This window comes from Xenopus tropicalis, chromosome 7 (genome assembly GCF_000004195.4).
Source record: "Xenopus tropicalis strain Nigerian chromosome 7, UCB_Xtro_10.0, whole genome shotgun sequence".
In the NCBI taxonomy this organism is placed as follows: Eukaryota; Metazoa; Chordata; class Amphibia; order Anura; family Pipidae; genus Xenopus; species Xenopus tropicalis.
Window position 1 is genome coordinate 6391348 of NC_030683.2, and position 23481 is coordinate 6414828.

At 51.4% G+C, this 23481-nt stretch overlaps 1 protein-coding gene across 1 annotated transcript; it reads left to right on the forward strand.

The window, feature by feature from the left end:
- Positions 1 to 1401: 1401 nt before the first annotated feature.
- Positions 1402 to 23324, forward strand: rgs10 (regulator of G-protein signaling 10). The gene is given in 6 exon segments (NM_001011425.1): positions 1402 to 1463; positions 8274 to 8392; positions 17144 to 17230; positions 20459 to 20602; positions 22390 to 22933; positions 23282 to 23324. Coding segments are annotated over 5 exon segments (549 nt in total). The 5' UTR covers positions 1402 to 1414; the 3' UTR covers positions 22540 to 22933; positions 23282 to 23324.
- The last annotated feature ends 157 nt before the right edge of the window (positions 23325 to 23481 follow it).

Consider the following 23481-nt stretch of genomic DNA (forward strand, 5'->3'; position numbering starts at 1 on the left):
AGGCACAAATAAGCACTCACCCCAAATCCCCCCCTAACTGGTCTTCAGGCTGGGCCCCTTAGCCCATAACAAGGTTACAGATATATAGAAACATTGGGGTAACAGTCACCCGCTATAGTTCCAGGGGTACCCAGGGCACAAATAAGCACTCACCCCAAATCCCCCCCTAACTGGCCTTCAGGCTGGGCCCCCTTAGCCCATAACAAGGTTACAGATATATAGAAACATTGGGGTAACAGTCACCCCGCTATAGTTCCAGGGGTACCCAGGGCACAAATAAGCACTCACCCCAAATCCCCCCTAACTGGCCTTCAGGCTGGGCCCCCTTAGCCCATAACAAGGTTACAGATATATAGAAACATTGGGGTAACAGTCACCCCGCTATAGTTCCAGGGGTACCCAGGGCACAAATAAGCACTCACCCCAAATCCCCCCTAACTGGCCTTCAGGCTGGGCCCCCTTAGCCCATAACAAGGTTACAGATATATAGAAACATTGGGGTAACAGTCACCCCGCTATAGTTCCAGGGGTACCCAGGGCACAAATAAGCACTCACCCCAAATCCCCCCCTAACTGGCCTTCAGGCTGGGCCCCCTTAGCCCATAACAAGGTTACAGATATATTAGAAACATTGGGGTAACAGTCACCCGCTATAGTTCCAGGGGTACCCAGGGCACAAATAAGCACTCACCCCAAATCCCCCCCTAACTGGCCTTCAGGCTGGGCCCCCTTAGCCCATAACAAGGTTACAGATATATAGAAACATTGGGGTAACAGTCACCCCGCTATAGTTCCAGGGGTACCCAGGGCACAAATAAGCACTCACCCCAAATCCCCCCCCTAACTGGCCTTCAGGCTGGGCCCCCTTAGCCCATAACAAGGTTACAGATATATAGAAACATTGGGGTAACAGTCACCCCGCTATAGTTCCAGGGGTACCCAGGGCACAAATAAGCACCCCAAATCTTAGCAATAGACAGATCTGATCAGGCTGTAGTTGGTATGTGTGTGGGGTTGGTTGGGGGCATTAGTGTTAATCTCATACAGGATAACAAGGGTTAAGCAGGGGTAGTTATAGGAGGAGGGAAGTCTGATGATGGAAAATGTATTTGAAGGGGAAGTAAAATCAAAAATAAAAATGTGTATATTACAAATCAATGGTTTTAAAGTGTTTTTTGTGACTGAATCTGCTAGTAATTCCCATTACATTTACTAATGAACAATAAAAGCTGTAGGGGTTCCCTGGTGAGGGGGCAACTGCCATAAGGGAGAGAGCGCCCCCAGAGGCTGTGCCACTCAGTGCCCGGGAGAGTTGCCCCAATGATACATGCCCCACCCCAAGGGCAGGGGAAGCCGGAGAGAGAGGAGGGGCCGCAGCGCCGCCCGGCAGGCAGAGAGAGAGTCCCGGCAGGACATGTTCACCAGGGCGGTTAGCAGGCTGGGCAGGAAGAGACCCCCATCAGGTAGGAGGTGTCTGTGGGTGACTGGGGGGCTCCATACACAGTGATGCTGGGGGGCTCCATACACAGTGATGCTGGGGGGCTCCATACACAGTGATGCTGGGGGGCTCCATACACAGTGATGCTGGGGGGCTCCATACACAGTGATGCTGGGGGGCTCCATACACAGTGATGCTGGGGGGCTCCATACACAGTGATGCTGGGGGGCTACATACACCTGGCGGGGTTCCCAGTATGTTTGTAGCGCTTCTTCCCTGGCCTCTCTGCGAGACCGTGGCGCTAACTGTATAGCGATGTACTGCGCCTCTCCTGTATAGTAGTGCGGTATGTACCAACTGGCGCTAATCTGCCGCCGCCTCTGCTTCCGCCTTATGTGCGCTCCCGGGCGGCCAGGTCTGTCTGTGTGAGAACTACAGTGTCCCGGGGTGCCCCCACCTATAGTATCTTTGTTTCGATTGGTCCCTGACATAACATTCTCAGCACTACATTCTGCCTATGTGCCACCTCTCCCTGTGCCACCCAGCACTACATTCTGCCTATGTGCCACCTCTCCCTGTGCCACCCAGCAATACATTCTGCCTATGTGCCACCTCTCCCTGTGCCACCCAGCACTACATTCTGCCTATGTGCCACCTCTCCCTGTGCCACCCAGCAATACATTCTGCCTATGTGCCACCTCTCCCTGTGCCACCCAGCACTACATTCTGCCTATGTGCCACCTCTCCCTGTGCCACCCAGCAATACATTCTGCCTATGTGCCACCTCTCCCTGTGCCACCCAGCACTACATTCTGCTTATGTGCCACCTCTCCCTGTGCCACCCAGCACTACATTCTGCCTATGTGGCCACCTCTCCCTGTGCCACCCAGCACTACATTCTGCCTATGTGCCACACCAGCACTACATTCTGCCTATGTGCCACCTCTCCTGTGCCACCCAGCACTACATTCTGCCTATGTGCCACCCAGCACTATATTCTGCCTATGTGCCACCTCCCTGTGCCACCCAGCACTACATTCTGCCTAATGTGCCACCTCTCCCTGTGCCACCCTGCACTACAATTCTGCGTATGTGCACCTCTCCCTGTGCCACCCAGCACTACATTCTGCTATGTGCCACCCAGCACTATATTCTGCCTATGTGCCACCTCTCCTTGTGCCACCTCAGCACTACATTCTGCGTATGTGCCACCTCTCCCTGTGCCACCCAGCACTACATTCTGCCTATGTGCCACCCAGCACTATATTCTGCCTATGTGCCACCTCTCCCTGTGCCACCCAGCACTACATTCTGCCTATGTGCCACCTCTCCCTGTGCCACCCAGCACTACATTCTGCCTATGTGCCACCTCTCCCTGTGCCACCCAGCACTACATTCTGCCTATGTGCCACCCAGCACTATATTCTGCCTATGTGCACCTCTCCCTGTGCCACCCAGCACTACATTCTGCCTATGTGCCACCTCTCCCTGTGCCACCCAGCACTACATTCTGCCTATGTGCCACCTCTCCCTGTGCCACCCAGCACTACATTCTGCCTATGTGCCACCTCTCCCTGTGCCACCCAGCAATACATTCTCCCTGGGTGCCATTGGCAGATAAAAGAGGCTGTTCATAAAGAAGTGAGTTCAGTTATAGTGCAGATCTAATGCCGCTCTGCCTTTATGGGAGACTAACAGTTACTCTCTGTGCCACTATTATATGGGGGCCTCAGTCTGTATGGGAAGAAAGTGGCACAGAGATTCATTTCTGGCATTTCTTTATGATACTATTTAGGAGCAAACAAAAAAGGGCCAAAACACCCACAAAATTGGCCACTAGTGGGAACATCTGGCAATCAGTAAACAGAACTGACTGAAAGTGCCTATATATTATACAGTTACTGTGTGTATAGGATATGGGGGTTACACTGTGCCTATATATTATACAGTTACTGTGTGTATAGGATATGGGGGTTACACTGTGCCTATATATTATACAGTTACTGTGTGTATAGGATATGGGGGTTACACTGTGCCTATATATTATACAGTTACTGTGTGTATAGGATATGGGGTTACACTGTGCCTATATATTATACAGTTACTGTGTGTATAGGATATGGGGGTTACGCCGTGCCTATATATTATACAGTTACTGTGTGTATAGGATATGGGGGTTACACTGTGCCTATATATTATACAGTTACTGTGTGTATAGGATATGGGGGTTACACCTATATATTATACAGTTACTGTGTGTATAGGATATGGGGGTTACACCGTGCCTATATATTATACAGTTACTGTGTGTATAGGATATGGGGGTTACACTGTGCCTATATATTATACAGTTACTGTGTGTATAGGATATGGGGGTTACACTGTGCCTATATATTATACAGTTACTGTGTGTATAGGATATGGGGGTTACACTGTGCCTATATATTATACAGTTACTGTGTGTATAGGATATGGGGGTTACACTGTGCCTATATATTATACAGTTACTGTGTGTATAGGATATGGGGGTTACACTGTGCCTATATATTATACAGTTACTGTGTGTATAGGATATGGGGGTTACGCCGTGCCTATATATTATACAGTTACTGTGTGTATAGGATATGGGGGTTACACTGTGCCTATATATTATACAGTTACTGTGTGTATAGGATATGGGGGTTACACTGTGCCTATATATTATACAGTTACTGTGTGTATAGGATATGGGGGTTACACTGTGCCTATATATTATACAGTTACTGTGTGTATAGGATATGGGGGTTACACCGTGCCTATATATTATACAGTTACTGTGTGTATAGGATATGGGGGTTACACTGTGCCTATATATTATACAGTTACTGTGTGTATAGGATATGGGGGTTACACTGTGCCTATATATTATACAGTTACTGTGTGTATAGGATATGGGGGTTACACTGTGCCTATATATTATACAGTTACTGTGTGTATAGGATATGGGGGTTACACTGTGCCTATATATTATACAGTTACTGTGTGTATAGGATATGGGGGTTACACCGTGCCTATATATTATACAGTTACTGTGTGTATAGGATATGGGGGTTACACTGTGCCTATATATTATACAGTTACTGTGTGTATAGGATATGGGGGTGACAGTTCCGGGGGGCCCCAGCGTGTGGGGGTGCAGGTGTATAACCCCGGGGGGTTATGGGGCGGAAGCCTTTGCTCTAATAGAGGAAGGGTTAGTGAAGGCGGCGGCGGCAGGAAAGCAACGCTCTGCGCGGCGGATCTCTCGCTACTTCTCGTTTCGTGGTTGCACACAAACATTTTCCAGCTGCAACTTGTCGCCCGACGTCATGTGATCACAAAGGCATTTTGGGAGGGCTGATGTTTTGTGTTTGTCCCACCGCACTCACCGGCAGGTCGGGGTAACAGCGCAGGCACAGTGGGCTTCCCTGCGGGGATTAAAGGGGAAGGTTTTGCTGGCGCACAACCAGACCCTCAGGAATCACAGCGCCCACACAACTAAATGATTGTGCCCCATTGTGACCAGCACCTTAGTAAGACGCCCAAGCCCCCTATAGCAGCCCTGGCTGTCGGTCTCCATGGTAACCCTATATTCTATATGAACATAGTACAGGAAATGGGGACTCAATAAAGGTTCTGATTGGTTGTTATTGGTAACTGCACAGGAGCAAATTAGCCCCATTAGTAACAAATCAGCCCCAGTGTTTTGCCCAGGGGTGTGGTAATCAGAGCATCCAATCGGCTGTTAGCTTTGATCGGCACTAATAGCTGGTTGGCTGCAGTTAATTTCTACTTACATTTATATATTATAGACTTACTGTTACTCTGTGGGGCCCCCGGAAGGGCTTTGTACTGGGCCCCCCACCTATTATACTGCATATCATGTGACCCGAGGGTTCCCCCTATAATTAAACATACAGGGTCAGGGGCCGACGTTTCTGCAGCAAACTGATATTTTGTACCATTAGTTTAGAGTCTGTTTTTGTCTCTTCGCAGAGATGGAAAGTTGAGATTAAAGGGGATATTATCATTGCTAATAACTGCCTCTATCATACAGGCTTCTATACATGAAATAGGCCGCCGAAGTTCAATTTGAGCTAAAATAGATTGTTGCCTTTAAACAGCCCAACCGTATTGGGGCTCCCAGTGGGGTGGTGGGTGTGGCCTAGAAGCCCTTCCCCTGAAGCATAGATGGATGTGGGCAGCCAATTACAGCTCTGCTTTCACACAGGGAAATCTGAACTGCAGATCCCAGTCAGGCCAGTCTTCTGCTACAGTACCCCGCCGGGCAAAGCAGGAATAGGGGCACCCCAAGTTACTCCATTGCCCCCCATTGTTACTCCATTGCCCCCCATTGTTACTCCATTGCCCCCCATTGTTACTCCATTTCCCCCCATTGTTACTCCATTGCCCCCCATTGTTAGTCCATTGCCCCCCCATCGTTACTCTATTGCCCCCCATCGTTACTCCATTGCCCCCCATTGTTACTCCATTGCCCCCCATCGTTACTCCATTGCCCCCCCATCGTTACTCTATTGCCCCCCATCGTTACTCCATTGCCCCCCATCGTTACTCCATTGCCCCCCATTGTTACTCCATTGCCCCCCATTGTTACTCCATTGCCCCCCATCGTTACTCTATTGCCTCTCATCGTTACTCTATTGCCCCCCATTGTTACTCCATTGCCCCCCATTGTTACTCCATTGCCCCCCATTGTTACTCCATTGCCCCCCATTGTTACCCATTGCCCCCCATTGTTACTCCATTGCCCCCCATTGTTACTCCATTGCCCCCCATTGTTACTCCATTGCCCCCCATTGTTACCCCATTGCCCCCCATCGTTACTCCATTGCCCCCCATTGTTACTCTATTGCCCCCCATCGTTACTTTATTACCCCCATCGTTACTCCATTGCCATCGTTACTCTATTGCCCCCCATCATAACTCTATTGCCCTCCATCGCTACTCTATTGCCTCCCATCGCTACTCTATTGCCCCCCATCGTTACTCCATTGCCCCCCATTGTTACTCTATTGCCTCCCATCGCTACTCTATTGCCCCCCATCGTTACTCCATTGCCCCCCATCGTTACTCTATTGCCCCCCATCATAACTCTATTGCCCTCCATCGCTACTCTATTGCCTCCCATCGCTACTCTATTGCCCCCCATCGTTACTCCATTGCCCCCCATCGTTACTCTATTGCCTCCCATCACTACTCTATTGCCCCCCTTCACTACTCTATTGCCCCCCCATCGTTACTGTATTGCCCCACAGGTAGCACATTCCTCACGTTAGCCCAAAGTGATGGAAAAACCAGTGTAGGGATAGGGAACATGCAGATGTCGGCATTTCTCTGCTTCCTGCAACATCTGCGCCCAGCTGGCACCCACGGATGTTTAGCAATTCCACTCATTTCCCAATACTCAGTCTGAGTAAAGTGCAAGCTTCTAGGGCACAGCTTCCTTCCTCGGCAGGAGAGGCCTGTCATCATCTGTATCACACAGCCACTTGGAGGGAATGTAAAGTAATAATACTATCAGCAGTCCTGCCCTGCTTTATGGCTGAGATTCTAGCTATCTGTATAACAGAGCATTCTGTCACAGTGGCACAGATCCTATCTGATCCCCCCATTGTAAGCAGCAGTCCTGCCCTGCTTTATGGCTGAGATTCAGCGAGTATTTGTTACATGGTTACAGAGAGCAATAGTGTATAAAGCTTTGGTCCCGGCCCATCTGTTTGGCCTTTTATAAATAAATACTGAGAAGAATGTAACATGGAATTTACAACATCTCTAGCTGTGACTTTCCATTCCCCTGATTCCCCTGTCAGTGCTGACAGAATGAGGGACAGTTATTTGCCATAGAGGTTTCCAACCCACGACCTATGAAGTTGCTACGGCCAATCCAGGGAGTTGTATTTGGTGGGTTATTTGTATTTCAAATTGAGGGTTGGGGTTATGACATGGCACTCAGGGATTGGCTAATCGTTGCACCATTTACTTTAAAGCCCTGTCCGGATTTTCTCATTTGGTAACCTGGACGGGTGGCAACCCTAAGTATTCTATACAAATGTATTGTTGGATAACTTGTGTACAGCAGCAGCAATATTCCGAGACAATTTGCAATTGGTCTTCATTTTTTATTATTTGTAGTTTTTTTTAGTTATTTTATTTTCAGTTCAGGAGCTCTCAGCAACTATTTGGTTGCTAGGGTCCAAGTTACCTTAGCAACGAGGGAGCGGCTTGGATGAGAGACTGATATATGATTAAGAAAGAACCTGAATAGGAAATAATATTACAAAAAATTTTTGGCTGCCGGGGTCAGTGACCCCCGTTTGAAAGCTGGAAAGAGTTTGACGAAGAAGGCGAATAATGAAGACCAATTGAAAAGCTGCTTAGAAGGGGCGGTTCACCTTTAAGATTACATTTAGTATGTTATAGAATGCAGTATTCCTAGCAACTTTGCAGTTGGTCTTCATTATTTTTTTATAGTTAATGAAAGTTATTTGCCTTCATTGGCTACATCTTTCCAGCTTTCACATGGGGGTCACTGACCCCGGCACCCAAAAAAAAAAAAAACTGCCTGGTTGCTAAGGTAAACAAGACCCTAGCAACCAGATAGCTGCTGAAATTCCAAACTGTAGAGCGGATAAACAAAAAGCTAAGTAACTGAAAAACTACCAAATTGCAAATTGCCTCAGAATAACAATGCCCACATCCTATAAGAAGTTAGTTTTAAGGTGTTACTGTTCCTTTAAAGTGTAGTAGAGGCTCATGGGTTAAAATAATGTAATGATGGGATTTCCCCTCCGTACAGAGATACATACCGGCGAATCGGCTGTCACTGCCCCGGACAATGACCAGAAAGGAACCCGCAAATGGGCCACCTCGCTGGAGAGCCTATTGGACGATCCCAAAGGAGTGGGCGAGTTCACAGTAAGTAAGGATCCTTTAGGGTTAATATCAAGCTGGGGCAATAAATATGCCAAACTGCCCCACTTTGTAGGAAGGAACATATGTGCCTCAGAGATCTCACTAGACATTGGGGCTCCTCAAACACTGGGCACATTTGCACCGGGGCAGTAACCTATAGCAACCAATCAGTGATTAGTTGTTTTCAACCAGCTGAAGGTAGAACAATGAAAGCAAAGATCTAATTGGTTGCCCCAAGTTACTGCCTAGATACAAATTTGCCCAGTGATTATAAATGATCCTCATTGTTACATAGTTACTTAGGGTTGAAAAAAGACCATCAAGTTCAACCCTTCCAAGTAAGATTGTGATTGGTTTCTCAGTGAGGACCAATCACACCACAATATAGTATGAAAGGCCCTTATATTAAGGCAAGAAAAATGCCCCTATTGACCCCCCGGCACCATGCACATCGCAGCAGTTCAGATGGCTGAGCCCAGACAGCAATAAAGAAGAAGATTGGAGAAAGTGAGAAATGTGTGAATTCGGCAATGTTTGAGAGGGGGAAGTAGAACGGGAGGATGTGGTTGTGGAACAGAAGAAAGGGAAGAGTCTCTCAAACAATGGAAATGGGGAAGGGGTCGGGCGTCAGAGTTGCACATAGCAACCCAGAAATGTGTCACTTTATTGTACTGGTTTTTGACGTGTGAATTTCAGACATCACTCTTTGTCATGAGATTGTTGGGAACCGGAGACTGAAATGAGATTGTTGGGAACCGGAGACTGAAATGAGATTGTTGGGAACCGGAGACTGAAATGAGATTGTTGGGAACCGGAGACTGAAATGAGATTGTTGGGAACCGGAGACTGACAGGAGATTGTTGGGAACCGGAGACTGACATGAGATTGTTGGGAACCGGAGACTGACATGAGATTGTTGGGAACCGGAGACTGAAATGAGATTGTTGGGAACCGGAGACTGACATGAGATTGTTGGGAACCGGAGACTGACATGAGATTGTTGGGAACCGGAGACTGACATGAGATTGTTGGGAACCGGAGACTAAAATGAGATTGTTGGGAACCGGAGACTGACATGAGATTGTTGGGAACCGGAGACTAAAATGAGATTGTTGGGAACCGGAGACTGACAGGAGATTGTTGGGAACCGGAGACTGACATGAGATTGTTGGGAACCGGAGACTGAAATGAGATTGTTGGGAACCGGAGACTGACATGAGATTGTTGGGAACCGGAGACTGACATGAGATTGTTGGGAACCGGAGACTGACATGAGATTGTTGGGAACCGGAGACTGAAATGAGATTGTTGGGAACCGGAGACTGAAATGAGATTGTTGGGAACCGGAGACTGACATGAGATTGTTGGGAACCGGAGACTGACATGAGATTGTTGGGAACCGGAGACTGACAGGAGATTGTTGGGAACCGGAGACTGACATGGGATTGTTGGGAACCGGAGACTGACATGAGATTGTTGGGAACCGGAGACTGAAATGAGATTGTTGGGAACCGGAGACTGACATGAGATTGTTGGGAACCGGAGACTGAAATGAGATTGTTGGGAACCGGAGACTGACAGGAGATTGTTGGGAACCGGAGACTGACATGAGATTGTTGGGAACCGGAGACTGACAGGAGATTGTTGGGAACCGGAGACTGACAGGAGATTGTTGGGAACCGGAGACTGACATGAGATTGTTGAGAACCGGAGACTGACAGGAGATTGTTGGGAACCGGAGACTGACAGGAGATTGTTGGGAACCGGAGACTGACATGAGATTGTTGGGAACCGGAGACTGAAATGAGATTGTTGGGAACCGGAGACTGACATGAGATTGTTGGGAACCGGAGACTGAAATGAGATTCTTGGGAACCGGACACTGAAATGGGATTGTTGGGAACCGGAGACTGACATGAGATTGTTGGGAACCGGAGACTGACATGAGATTGTTGGGAACCGGAGACTGAAATGAGATTGTTGGGAACCGGAGACTGAAATGAGATTGTTGGGAACCGGAGACTGAAATGAGATTGTTGGGAACCGGAGACTGACATGAGATTGTTGGGAACCGGAGACCGACATGAGATTGTTGGGAACCGGAGACCAACATGAGATTGTTGGGAACCGGAGACCGACATGAGATTGTTGGGAACCGGAGACCGACATGAGATTGTTGGGAACCGGAGACTGACATGAGATTGTTGGGAACCGGAGACTGACATGAGATTGTTGGGAACCGGAGACTGAAATGAGATTGTTGGGAACCGGAGACTGAAATGAGATTGTTGGGAACCGGAGACTGAAATGAGATTGACAGGTCACTTGAGGGGTGGATTCTGCCCAACACTGATACTGTCTGTTTGGGAGTCTGCACAGAATGGAAAGAAGAGGCCCTGGGACAGGATCTCTAGGTCCCTCAGCAAAAACGTCAATGTCCCATAGAGACAGGAGAGTCTGGAACTTTGAAGGAACTCTATGAGAGTAGATGAAACAAGAAGGGCCGCCATCAGCCAGGGGTTGTTGGGAAATGGTCAAGATTGTGTGTGGGCATAACTGGGCATGGCCAGGTAGGGCTGGGGGCATCCCCAAAGGGAGGGATTTATGATGGAGTAGTTTATGGAGAGTATGAGCTGTAGGCAAGGCTGCAGAGAGATCAAGGCCAGTTGGCAAGGGCTCGAGCCTGGGGCACGATGGCCACCAATGAGTAAAGAAACTTGGTTATGAGCGAGTTACTAGGTGGTTATGAGTGAGTTACTAGGTGTCTAGCACTGAACCAGCCTTTGCCACCTCAAACCACAGTATAGTGGCTACAGGTGATGATGAAGGTAAGTATGGTGGAGAGACAGTGCTGGCCAACGTTAGGTAGAGATACAAGTAGGACATAAAGCTCATTGGCTGACAGATACAGAAGCACATGGTGACTCTCAGACCTGTACATGTGTCTATTAGAGGGGGCCCCTCCCTTATTAGGGCCCGGCTTATTATTCCTTTATTAAAGGAAAGTCATTCGCAGGCATATACATATATGGTTCACTTTCCCTTTAACTTAGGGCAATTACTTCATTTTGTTCACATGAATGTCCTTGGGCACTTTGGTTCCAAACACCTGCCTGAAGGTCCTTCAGACTCAGCAACTTATCTGCCCGTGTATGGGCCCCCCGACTGGCCTCTCCGACCGATATCTGGCCCAAAATCAGCCATGTTTGATTGGACAGGCTTGAGGACTGCGTTGGCTCCTGGATATGGGCCTCACTCCAACTTTCCGTATCCCCCCCATTGTACAGCAATCATTGGCCCCAAGGCCAAACAGTCGCAGTAGCACAATACCTTGACGACTTTGCCAAAGAAGCGAGTCTCACCGTGTATGGCCTCCGTAACAGGAGATATCAGTGCTGCCAATTGGGCAGCCCCCCGGGGACAAGACCAAGGAGAACACTCCCTTTTTGGAGAATAAATTGTTCCTCTCCCCCCCCCCTCCAATATCAATTGCCAAGTGATCTGCGTTGGTTAAACCCAGGCGGCGGATCCAAGAATATCTGGACATCTCCGGCACATTATCAAGTTAAACAAGGGAATTTTCGCTGCTTTAATCTTTTGGCAAACGAGCGGAAGAGTAAACAGTAAAGCTGTGCCGGCCGGCGGGGCTCCCAGAACAGCGCAGTCCCACAAATATTTATCCCCATGAATGATGGGTTTCCTCTGCAGTGTGGAAAGGTCCAGTTTAACCTCTTTCATATACAATGGAGAAGCGGAAAGTTGTGAGTAAGGTTTGGTACCGGCACAACTACAACTGGTGTGTCTGCAAGCGCTCTATTCCCAGGGCCGGATTTCACGTTTAATCAGGGACCACATTGGCTCGTTGGTGTGGCCCTCAGCCTGACGGCGCCTATGCCCCCCGCCGCTGTAATTCCACCTTGCCAAACAAATCCCCTGTGTGGCCTTCAAACCCCCATTCCTTACATAATAAAGGGGTTCTATTGTACATCGCCCCATTTCCAAGGTGATCCAAGGCACAGAACATTTGGATTGGGCAGGAGCACACTATACTGTGATTGGGCAGGAGCACACTATACAGTGATTGGGCAGGAGCACGCTATACAGTGATTGGGCAGGAGCACACTATACAGTGATTGGGCAGGAGCACACTATACAGTGATTGGGCAGGAGCACACTATACAGTGATTGGGCAGGAGCACACTATACAGTGATTGGGCAGGAGCACCCTATACTGTGATTGGGCAGGAGCACGCTATACAGTGATTGGGCAGGAGCACACTATACAGTGATTGGGCAGGAGCACCCTATACTGTGATTGGGCAGGAGCACGCTATACAGTGATTGGGCAGGAGCACACTATACTGTGATTGGGCAGGAGCACGCTATACAGTGATTGGGCAGGAGCACACTATACTGTGATTGGGCAGGAGCACGCTATACTGTGATTGGGCAGGAGCACGCTATACTGTGATTGGGCAGGAGCACGCTATACTGTGATTGGGCAGGAGCACGCTATACAGTGATTGGGCAGGAGCACCCTATACTGTGATTGGGCAGGAGCACGCTATACAGTGATTGGGCAGGAGCACACTATACTGTGATTTGGCAGGAGCACGCTATACAGTGATTGGGCAGGAGCACGCTATACAGTGATTGGGCAGGAGCACGCTATACTGTGATTGGGCAGGAGCACGCTATACAGTGATTGGGCAGGAGCACGCTATACAGTGATTGGGCAGGAGCACGCTATACTGTGATTGGGCAGGAGCACGCTAAACTGTGATTGGGCAGGAGCACACTATACTGTGATTGGGCAGGAGCACGCTATACTGTGATTGGGCAGGAGCACGCTATACTGTGATTGGGCAGGAGCACCCTATACTGTGATTGGGCAGGAGCACGCTATACTGTGATTGGGCAGGAGCACGCTAAACTGTGATTGGGCAGGAGCACACTATACTGTGATTGGGCAGGAGCACGCTATACAGTGATTGGGCAGGAGCACGCTATACTGTGATTGGGCAGGAGCACGCTATACTGTGATTTGGCAGGAGCACGCTAAACTGTGATTGGGCAGGAGCACACTATACTGTGATTGGGCAGGAGCACACTATACTGTGATTGGGCAGGAGCACGCTATACAGTGATTGGGCAGGAGCACACAATACAGTGATTGGGCAGGAGCACACTATACTGGGATTGGGCAGGAGCACGCTATACTGTGATTGGGCAGGAGCACCCTATACAGTGATTGGGCAGGAGCACACTATACTGGGATTGGGCAGGAGCACGCTATACAGTGATTGGGCAGGAGCACCCTATACAGTGATTGGGCAGGAGCACACTATACTGGGATTGGGCAGGAGCACGCTATACTGTGATTGGGCAGGAGCACCCTATACAGTGATTGGGCAGGAGCACGCTATACTGTGATTGGGCAGGAGCACGCTATACAGTGATTGGGCAGGAGCACGCTATACTGTGATTGGGCAGGAGCACGCTATACTGTGATTGGGCAGGAGCACGCTATACTGTGATTGGGCAGGAGCACGCTATACAGTGATTGGGCAGGAGCACGCTATACTGTGATTGGGCAGGAGCACGCTATACTGTGATTGGGCAGGAGCACCCTATACTGTGATTGGGCAGGAGCACACTATAAAGTGATTGGGCAGGAGCACACTATAAAGTGATTGGGCAGGAGCACACTATACTGTGATTGGGCAGGAGCACACTATACTGTGATTGGGCAGGAGCACGCTATACTGTGATTGGGCAGGAGCACACTATACTGTGATTGGGCAGGAGCACGCTATACTGTGATTGGGCAGGAGCACACTATACTGTGATTGGGCAGGAGCACGCTATACTGTGATTGGGCAGGAGCACACTATACTGTGATTGGGCAGGAGCACACTATACAGTGATTGGGCAGGAGCACACTATACTGTGATTGGGCAGGAGCACACTATACAGTGATTGGGCAGGAGCACACTATACTGTGATTGGGCAGGAGCACGCTATACAGTGATTGGGCAGGAGCACGCTATACAGTGATTGGGCAGGAGCACGCTATACTGTGATTGGGCAGGAGCACGCTATACAGTGATTGGGCAGGAGCACGCTATACAGTGATTGGGCAGGAGCACGCTATACTGTGATTGGGCAGGAGCACGCTAAACTGTGATTGGGCAGGAGCACACTATACTGTGATTGGGCAGGAGCACGCTATACTGTGATTGGGCAGGAGCACCCTATACTGTGATTGGGCAGGAGCACGCTATACTGTGATTGGGCAGGAGCACACTATACTGTGATTGGGCAGGAGCACGCTATACTGTGATTGGGCAGGAGCACACTATACTGTGATTGGGCAGGAGCACACTATACTGTGATTGGGCAGGAGCACGCTATACAGTGATTGGGCAGGAGCACACTATACTGGGATTGGGCAGGAGCACGCTATACAGTGATTGGGCAGGAGCACACAATACAGTGATTGGGCAGGAGCACGCTATACAGTGATTGGGCAGGAGCACCCTATACAGTGATTGGGCAGGAGCACACTATACTGGGATTGGGCAGGAGCACGCTATACTGTGATTGGGCAGGAGCACCCTATACAGTGATTGGGCAGGAGCACACTATACTGGGATTGGGCAGGAGCACGCTATACTGTGATTGGGCAGGAGCACCCTATACAGTGATTGGGCAGGAGCACGCTATACTGTGATTGGGCAGGAGCACGCTATACAGTGATTGGGCAGGAGCACGCTATACTGTGATTGGGCAGGAGCACGCTATACTGTGATTGGGCAGGAGCACGCTATACTGTGATTGGGCAGGAGCACGCTATACAGTGATTGGGCAGGAGCACGCTATACTGTGATTGGGCAGGAGCACGCTATACTGTGATTGGGCAGGAGCACGCTATACAGTGATTGGGCAGGAGCACACTATACTGTGATTGGGCAGGAGCACACTATAAAGTGATTGGGCAGGAGCACACTATAAAGTGATTGGGCAGGAGCACACTATACAGTGATTGGGCAGGAGCACACTATACTGTGATTGGGCAGGAGCACACTATACTGTGATTGGGCAGGAGCACGCTATACTGTGATTGGGCAGGAGCACGCTATACTGTGATTGGGCAGGAGCACGCTATACTGTGATTGGGCAGGAGCACGCTATACTGTGATTGGGCAGGAGCACGCTATACTGTGATTGGGCAGGAGCACGCTATACTGTGATTGGGCAGGAGCACACTATACAGTGATTGGGCAGGAGCACACTATACTGTGATTGGGCAGGAGCACACTATACAGTGATTGGCAGGAGCACCCTATACAGGGATTGGGGCAGGAGCACGCTATACTGTGATTGGGCAGGAGCACGCTATACTGTGATTGGGCAGGAGCACCCTATACAGTGATTGGGCAGGAGCACGCTATACTGTGATTGGGCAGGAGCACCCTATACAGTGATTGGGCAGGAGCACGCTATACTGTGATTGGCAGGAGCACGCTATACAGTGATTGGGCAGGAGCACGCTATAACTGTGATTGGGCAGGAGCACGCTATAACTGTGATTGGGCAGGAGCACGCTATACTGTGATTGGGCAGGAGCACGCTATAACAGTGATTGGAGGAGCACGCTATACTGTGATTGGGCAGGAGCACGCTATACTGTGATTGGGCAGGAGCACGCTATAACTGTGATTGGGCAGGAGCACGCTATACTGTGATTGGGCAGGAGCACGCTATACTGTGATTGGGCAGGAGCACGCTATACTGTGATTGGGCAGGAGCAGCTAACTGGATGGGCGGACACGCTATACTGTGATTGGGCAGGAGCACCCTATACTGTGATTGGGCAGGAGCACGCTATACACTGATTGGGCAGGAGCACTCTATACAGTGATTGGGCAGGAGCACACTATACAGTGATTGGGCAGGAGCACGCTATACAGTGATTGGGCAGGAGCACGCTATACTGTGATGGGCAGGAGCACGCTATACTGTGATTTGGCAGGAGCACGCTATACTGTGATTGGGCAGGAGCACGCTATACTGTGATTTGGCAGGAGCACCCTATACTGTGATTGGGTAGGAGCACACAATACAGTGATTGGGCAGGAGCACACTATACAGTGATTGGGCAGGAGCACCCTATACTGTGATTGGGCAGGAGCACGCTATACTGTGATTGGGCAGGAGCACGCTATACTGTGATTGGGCAGGAGCACACTATACAGTGATTGGGCAGGAGCACACTATACAGTGATTGGGCAGGAAGTCCAAGATGGTGGAAGGAGATTAAGGCCAAGTGGCTGCTTAGACTGGATCTTTGTATCCTAGTGAGACAATTTTGGAGCTTGCCAATCCCATTTGTATTTCAGAAGGAATCTCATTGTACAGTTTGCAGGTGAGGGTCTGTTGGTCTTTGAACCCCAACAATAACCCTGCAACAGTTGCACTAGATACCTATACAGTGATTTCCATTGTTAGTCTGAGGGCAATAAAATCCATTCTGCCCATGAGTTTGGCCTGGAACCCGAGGGCATGTTTATCCCTGAGCCAGAGGTTGTACCGGGATCGGCCAAGTCCCACAGCCGCGGCTCTAATTTGAGAGAGGGTAATACAGTCGGTGTAAAACATTCATTGGGATTTTTTTTAAAAAGTAGGTGATTATGGGATGGCAGTGTCCCTTGGATTCCATGGGAAGGTAACAAGGCTCTGTTTGTACATTAGGACTTCCTGAAGAAGGAGTTCAGTGAGGAGAATTTGCTGTTTTGGTTGGCGTGTGAGGACTTCAAGGGAACGCGGGACAAGGAGCAGGTACCGGCTGTGCCCCCCCCCCCCGTGCAGGATCAGGTACCTACAGCGCCCCCCCCTGTGCAGGATCAGGTACCTACAGCACCCCCCCCCCCCTGTGCAGGATCAGGTACCCACAGCGCCCCCCCCCCTGTGCAGGATCAGGTACCTACAGCGCCCCCCCCCCCGTGCGGGATCAGGTACCTACAGCGCCCCCCCCCCTGTGCAGGATCAGGTACCTACAGCGCCCCCCCCCCCCCTGTGCAGGATCAGGTACCTACAGCGCCCCGCCTGTGCAGGATCAGGTTACCTACAGTGCCCCCCCCCCCTGTGCAGGATCAGGTACCTACAGCACCCCCCCCCTGGGCAGGATCAGGTACCTACAGCGCCCCCCCCCCCCCTGTGCAGGATCTGGTACCTACAGCGCCCCCCCCCCGTGCAGGATCAGGTACCTACAGCACCCCCCCCTGTGCAGGATCAGGTCAGCGCCCCCCCCTGTGCAGGATCAGGTACCTACAGCACCCCCCCCCTGTGCAGGATCAGGTACCTACAGCCACCCCCCCCTGTGCAGGATCAGGTACCTACAGCGCCCCCCCTGTGCAGGATCAGGTACCCTACAGCACCCCCCCTGTGCAGGATCAGGTACCTACAGCGCCCCCCCCCCTGTGCAGGATCAGGTACCTACAGCGCCCCCCCCCTGTGCAGGATCAGGTACCTACAGCACCCCCCCCTGTGCAGGATCAGGTACCTACAACGCCCCCCCCCCTGTGCAGGATCAGGTACCTACAGCACCCCCCCCCTGTGCAGGATCAGGTACCTACAACGCCCCCCCCCTGTGCAGGATCAGGTACCTACAGCGCCCCCCCCTGTGCAGGATCAGGTACCTACAGCGCCCCCCCCCTGTGCAGGATCAGGTACCTACAACGCCCCCCCCCCTGTGCAGGATCAGGTACCTACAGCGCCCCCCCCCTGTGCAGGATCAGGTACCTACAGCACCCCCCCCTGTGCAGGATCAGGTACCTACAGCACCCCCCCCCTGTGCAGGATCAGGTACCTACAGCACCCCCCCCCCTGTGCAGGATCAGGTACCTACAGCACCCCCCCCCTGTGCAGGATCAGGTACCTACAGCGCCCCCCCCCCCCCCCCGTGCAGGTTATCCCTCCCTTTATTCCCAGCTGCACCAAGTGAGAATTGGAATATACCATTTCTCTGTAGGGTAGTCACCGGGATTGTATGTTGCCGGCCCAGGGCTGGAACACATTTCCCACCAATGTATTTGTACATTGTACTTGTCCCACCCCCAATTCCTGCTCACAGGTTAGCCCTCTAATGTCTACAGAAGCCCCATCTGCCCCTTCCACAATATTACCCACCCCTTTTGCAGGCATGGCATCATAATCCAACCTGCCCCCACCTCCCCTATACCTGCCACCACCTGCCCACCTCCCCTATACCTGCCCCCCCACCTCCCCTATACCTGCCCCACCTCCCCCCACCTCCCCTATAACCTGCCCCACCTCCCCCACCTCCCCTATACCTGCCCCACCTCCCTTATACCTGCCCCCACCTCCCTATACCTGCCCCCACCTCCCCTATACCTGCCCCACCTCCCATATACCTGCCCCACCTCCCCTATACCTGCCCCCCACCTCCCCTATACCTGCCCCACCTCCCCCACCTCCCCTATACCTGCCCCACCTCCCCTATACCTGCCCCACCTCCCCTATACCTGCCCCACCTCCCCTATACCTGCCGCACCTCCCCCCACCTCCCCCTATACCTGCCCCACCTCCCCTATACCTGCCCCACCTCCCTTATACCTGCCCCCACCTCCCCTATACCTGCCCCACCTCCCCTATACCTGCCCCCACCTCCCCTATACCTGCCCCACCTCCCCTATACCTGCCCCCACCTCCCTATACCTGCCCCGCCTCCCCTATACCTGCCCCCACCTCCCCATACCTGCCCCACCTCCCCTATACCTGCCCCCACCTCCCCTATACCTGCCCTCACCTACCCTATACCTGCCCCCACCTCCCCTATACCTGCCCCACCTCCCCTATACCTGCCCCACCTCCCCTATACCTGCCCCACCTCCCCTATACCTGCCCCCACCTCCCCTATACCTGCCCCACCTCCCCTATACCTGCCCCCACCTCCCTATACCTCCCCCCACCTCCCTATACCTGCCCCACCTCCCCTATACCTGCCCCACCTCCCCTATACCTGCCCTCACCTACCCTATACCTGCCCCACCTCCCCTATACCTGCCCCACCTCCCCTATACCTGCCCCACCTCCCCTATACCTGCCCCACCTCCCCTATACCTGCCCCCACCTCCCCTATACCTGCCCTCACCTACCCTATACCTGCCCTCACCTCCCCTATACCTGCCCCCACCTCCTCTATACCTGCCCCCACCTCCCCTATACCTGCCCCACCTCCCCTATCCCTGCCCCACCTCCCCTATACCTGCCTCACCTACCCTATACCTGCCCCTCACCTCCCCTATACCTGCCCCACCTCCTCTATACCTGCCCTCACCTCCCCTATACCTGCCCCACCTCCCCCTATACCTGCCCCACCTCCCCTATACCTTGCCCTCACCTCCCCTATACCTGCCCCACCTCCTCTATACCTGCCCCCACCTCCCCTATACCTGCCCCACCTCCCCTATACCTGCCCTCACCTACCCTATACCTGCCCTCACCTCCCCTATACCTGCCCTCACCTCCCCTATACCTGCCCCACCACCCCTATACCTGCCCTCACCTACCCTATACCTGCCCCACCTCCCCTATACCTGCCCCACCTCCCCTATACCTGCCCTCAGCCTACCCTATACCTGCCCTCACCTCCCTATACCTGCCCTCACCTACCCTATACCTGCCCTCACCTCCCCTATACCTGCCCCACCTCCCCTATACCTGCCCCCACCTCCCCTATACCTGCCCCACCTCCCCTATACCTGCCCCACCTCCCCTATACCTGCCCCCACCTCCCCTATACCTGCCCCCACCTCCCCTATACCTGCCCCACCTCCCCTATACCTGCCCCACCTCCCCCCACCTCCTCTATACCCTGACCGCTATTATTCCTAGTGAACGTTGGCAACCCTAGTTCCTTGTGCTTAAAGGGGCTGTTAGGGGTGAGGGCCGACCGGTAGCTGGATGGTACCCATGGGGTTCAGGTGCCCAAGCAGGGGCAGATTAGGAACCATAGGACACACTGATGGGGCAGTTTCTCTGCAGATGCTGAAGAAGGCGCACGATATCTACACGACCTTCCTCTCCAGCAAGGCGCCTGCCCAGGTCAATGTGGAGGGTCAGTCGCGGGTAAGCGAGAAGATGCTGGAGGAGCCGCACCCCCTCATGTTCCAGAAGCACCAGGATCAGGTGAGGCGGCACCATTGGGTTTATCCGCTACTTACACACATGATGTGACCCCTGTGACCTGACCAATAGTGACCAAGGTGTAGTTGAACTGCAATGGGCACAACACACGCACTGCACTGATGCTAGCTCGTTGCTAGGGGTTACAGAACCAACGCCAATAGCATTTATATGATTAAATGGGTTGTTCACCTTTAAGTACATTTTTAGTATGTTATAGAATGGCCAATTCTAAGCAACTTTTCAATTGGTCTTCATTATTTATTTTTTATAGTTCTTGAATTATTTGCTTTCATCTTCTGACTCTTTGCAGTTTCCAAATGGGGGTCACTGACCCCGGCAGCCAAACCCTATTGCTCTGTGAGGCTCCAGTTTTATTGTTATTGTTACTTTTTTATAACTTTCTTTTCTATTCAGCCCCTCCCCTATTCATATTCCAGTCTCTCATTCAAACCAATAGCTGGTTACTAAGGTAATTTGGACCCTAGCAACCAGACAGCTGCTGAAATTCCAAACGGGAGAGCTGCTGAACAGAAAGTGAAATAATTTAAAAAAACTACAAATAATAAAAATAATAAAAAATGAAGACCAATTGCAATTGAATAAGTGCTATGGCTACACTCAAGCTTCCTGATAGAGATCTGAGGCGGGAACATGGGGGACGTTACTGTTTAACGTGATAACCCCCCCCCCCCACTCGTTCTAATGAAAAGAGCCTTTAGGAGCCATTTATAAAGTGCATATCAGGGTGCAAAAGGGAAAAATGGGCACCGTGCCCCCTAACCTCTGCCCATTGGTTCATATTAGATTAATTGTCAATGAATCTAATGAGGCACTTGTTATATATATGGCTGTTGCTTGTATTAAAAGATACTCATTTGCCCCCAATGCCGCCCCTTTTTTGCCCCCAATGCCGCCCCTTTTTTCCCCCAATGCCGCCCCTTTTTTATCCCCAATGCTGCCCCTTTTTTATCCCCAATGCTGCCCCTTTTGAGCCCCCAATGCTGCCCCTTTTTTGTCCCAATGCCGCCTCTTTTTTGCCCCCAATGCCGCCCCTTTTTTCCCCCAATGCCGCCCCTTTTTTATCCCCAATGCCGCCCCTTTTTTATCCCCAATGCTGCCCCTTTTGAGCCCCCAATGCTGCCCCTTTTTTGTCCCAATGCTGCCTCTTTTTTGCCCCCAATGCCGCCCCTTTTGAGCCCCCAATGCTGCCTCTTTTTTGCCCCCAATGCCGCCCCTTTTTTCCCCCAATGCCGCCCCTTTTTTCCCCCAATGCCGCCCCTTTTGAGCCCCCAATGCTGCCCCTTTTTTGCCCCAATGCTGCCTCTTTTTTGCCCCCAATGCCGCCCCTTTTTTCCCCCAATGCCGCCCCTTTTTTATCCCCAATGCTGCCCCTTTTTTGCCCCCAATGCCGCCCCTTTTGAGCCCCCAATGCTGCCCCTTTTTTGCCCCAATGCTGCCTCTGTTTTGCCCCCAATGCCGCCCCTTTTTTTATCCCCAATGCTGCCCCTTTTTTGCCCCCAATGCCGCCCCTTTTTTGCCCCCAATGCCGCCCCTTTTTTGCCCCCAATGCGCCCTTTTTTTCCCCCAATGCCGCCCCTTTTTGCCCCCAATGCCGCCCTTTTGAGCCCCCAATGCCACCCCTTTTTTGCCCCCAATGCCACCCCTTTTTTGCCCCCAATGCCACCCCTTTTTTGCCCCAATGCCGCCCCTTTTTTTGCCCCCAATGCCGCCCCTTTTTTGCCCCCAATGCCTCCCCTTCTCTAACCCTTTTTGTACCACCGCTACAGATCTTCAACCTGATGAAATACGACAGTTACAGTCGGTTCCTGAAGTCAGAGACTTTCCTGAAGCTGAAGGCCAAAGAAGAGAAGGAAAGCTCCGCCTCCAGCGCCGGCGAATCGGTGCCCAAACGAGCCTCTAGGATTTACAATACGTAACTCGGCCAGGACACGGCACAATAACTGGGAGAGGACTATTAAGTAGAAAGGGGGGGCGGCACCAGAGGCGATTTGACCGGTTTCTCACTTTACGGCATTTGTGTTGCGCACGGGGCGGGCAGAGGAACAGCCGCTCAGCCCTGGCGCAATGTTATATTGGCCCCCAAGGCCACAGAGAGATTCATAATAAGTCCTGGCGTTTCAGGTACACAGAGGCCCAAACAGCCCCCCCACCGGCCCAATAAATAGTGACTATGGCACCTACCTATTGCCAGTCTGGGCCAGAACGGTACCTTTATATAATACACTCCTGCCATTAACCCTTTCCTATCCAAGGGGCCACCTCTGCACTTTCATATAGATGCGCCCTGCATGTCTGAACATAGGTCGGTGCAGCCTGCAGCACACACATAAAACAATTGCCCCTGGATTTGCAACCCTAGACGGTACACGCTGCATATTAGCAAGCCCATTGGGCAAACACAGGTCCCGTTTCCCTGAATACAGAATGCAAGCTGATTGGCCAGTTCAGTTCTCCATTAAGCGCCTTTGTTGTCACAGTAACGACGGGTTCCAAGTCTTGTGCTCCATGCGAAAGATGGCGGCCACACACGCTCTTTATATTGTGCTGTTTAAAGGGGCGGTTCACCTTTAAGTTAACTCTTAGGGGGCAATTTACCGACGGTCTTTTGTTTTTGTTTCCGATTTGGATTTTTTTTAGTGCTAAAAGTCGCAACCGGGTGCGGGGGCGGGGTCTACCATAATAAATACTGTATTCAACTGTATCTTTTCTTTGATTATTTGCTATAAATGAATATAGAAATGCTTTTTGAACTGATGTCCCAGCAGCTTCCTATGTTGTATGTTGTCAGGCCATAGTGTGTGTGTCAGTGGCACTGCTCGTGCTCAGTGGGCCCTGGGCTGCCGGGGAGAAGCTGAGCT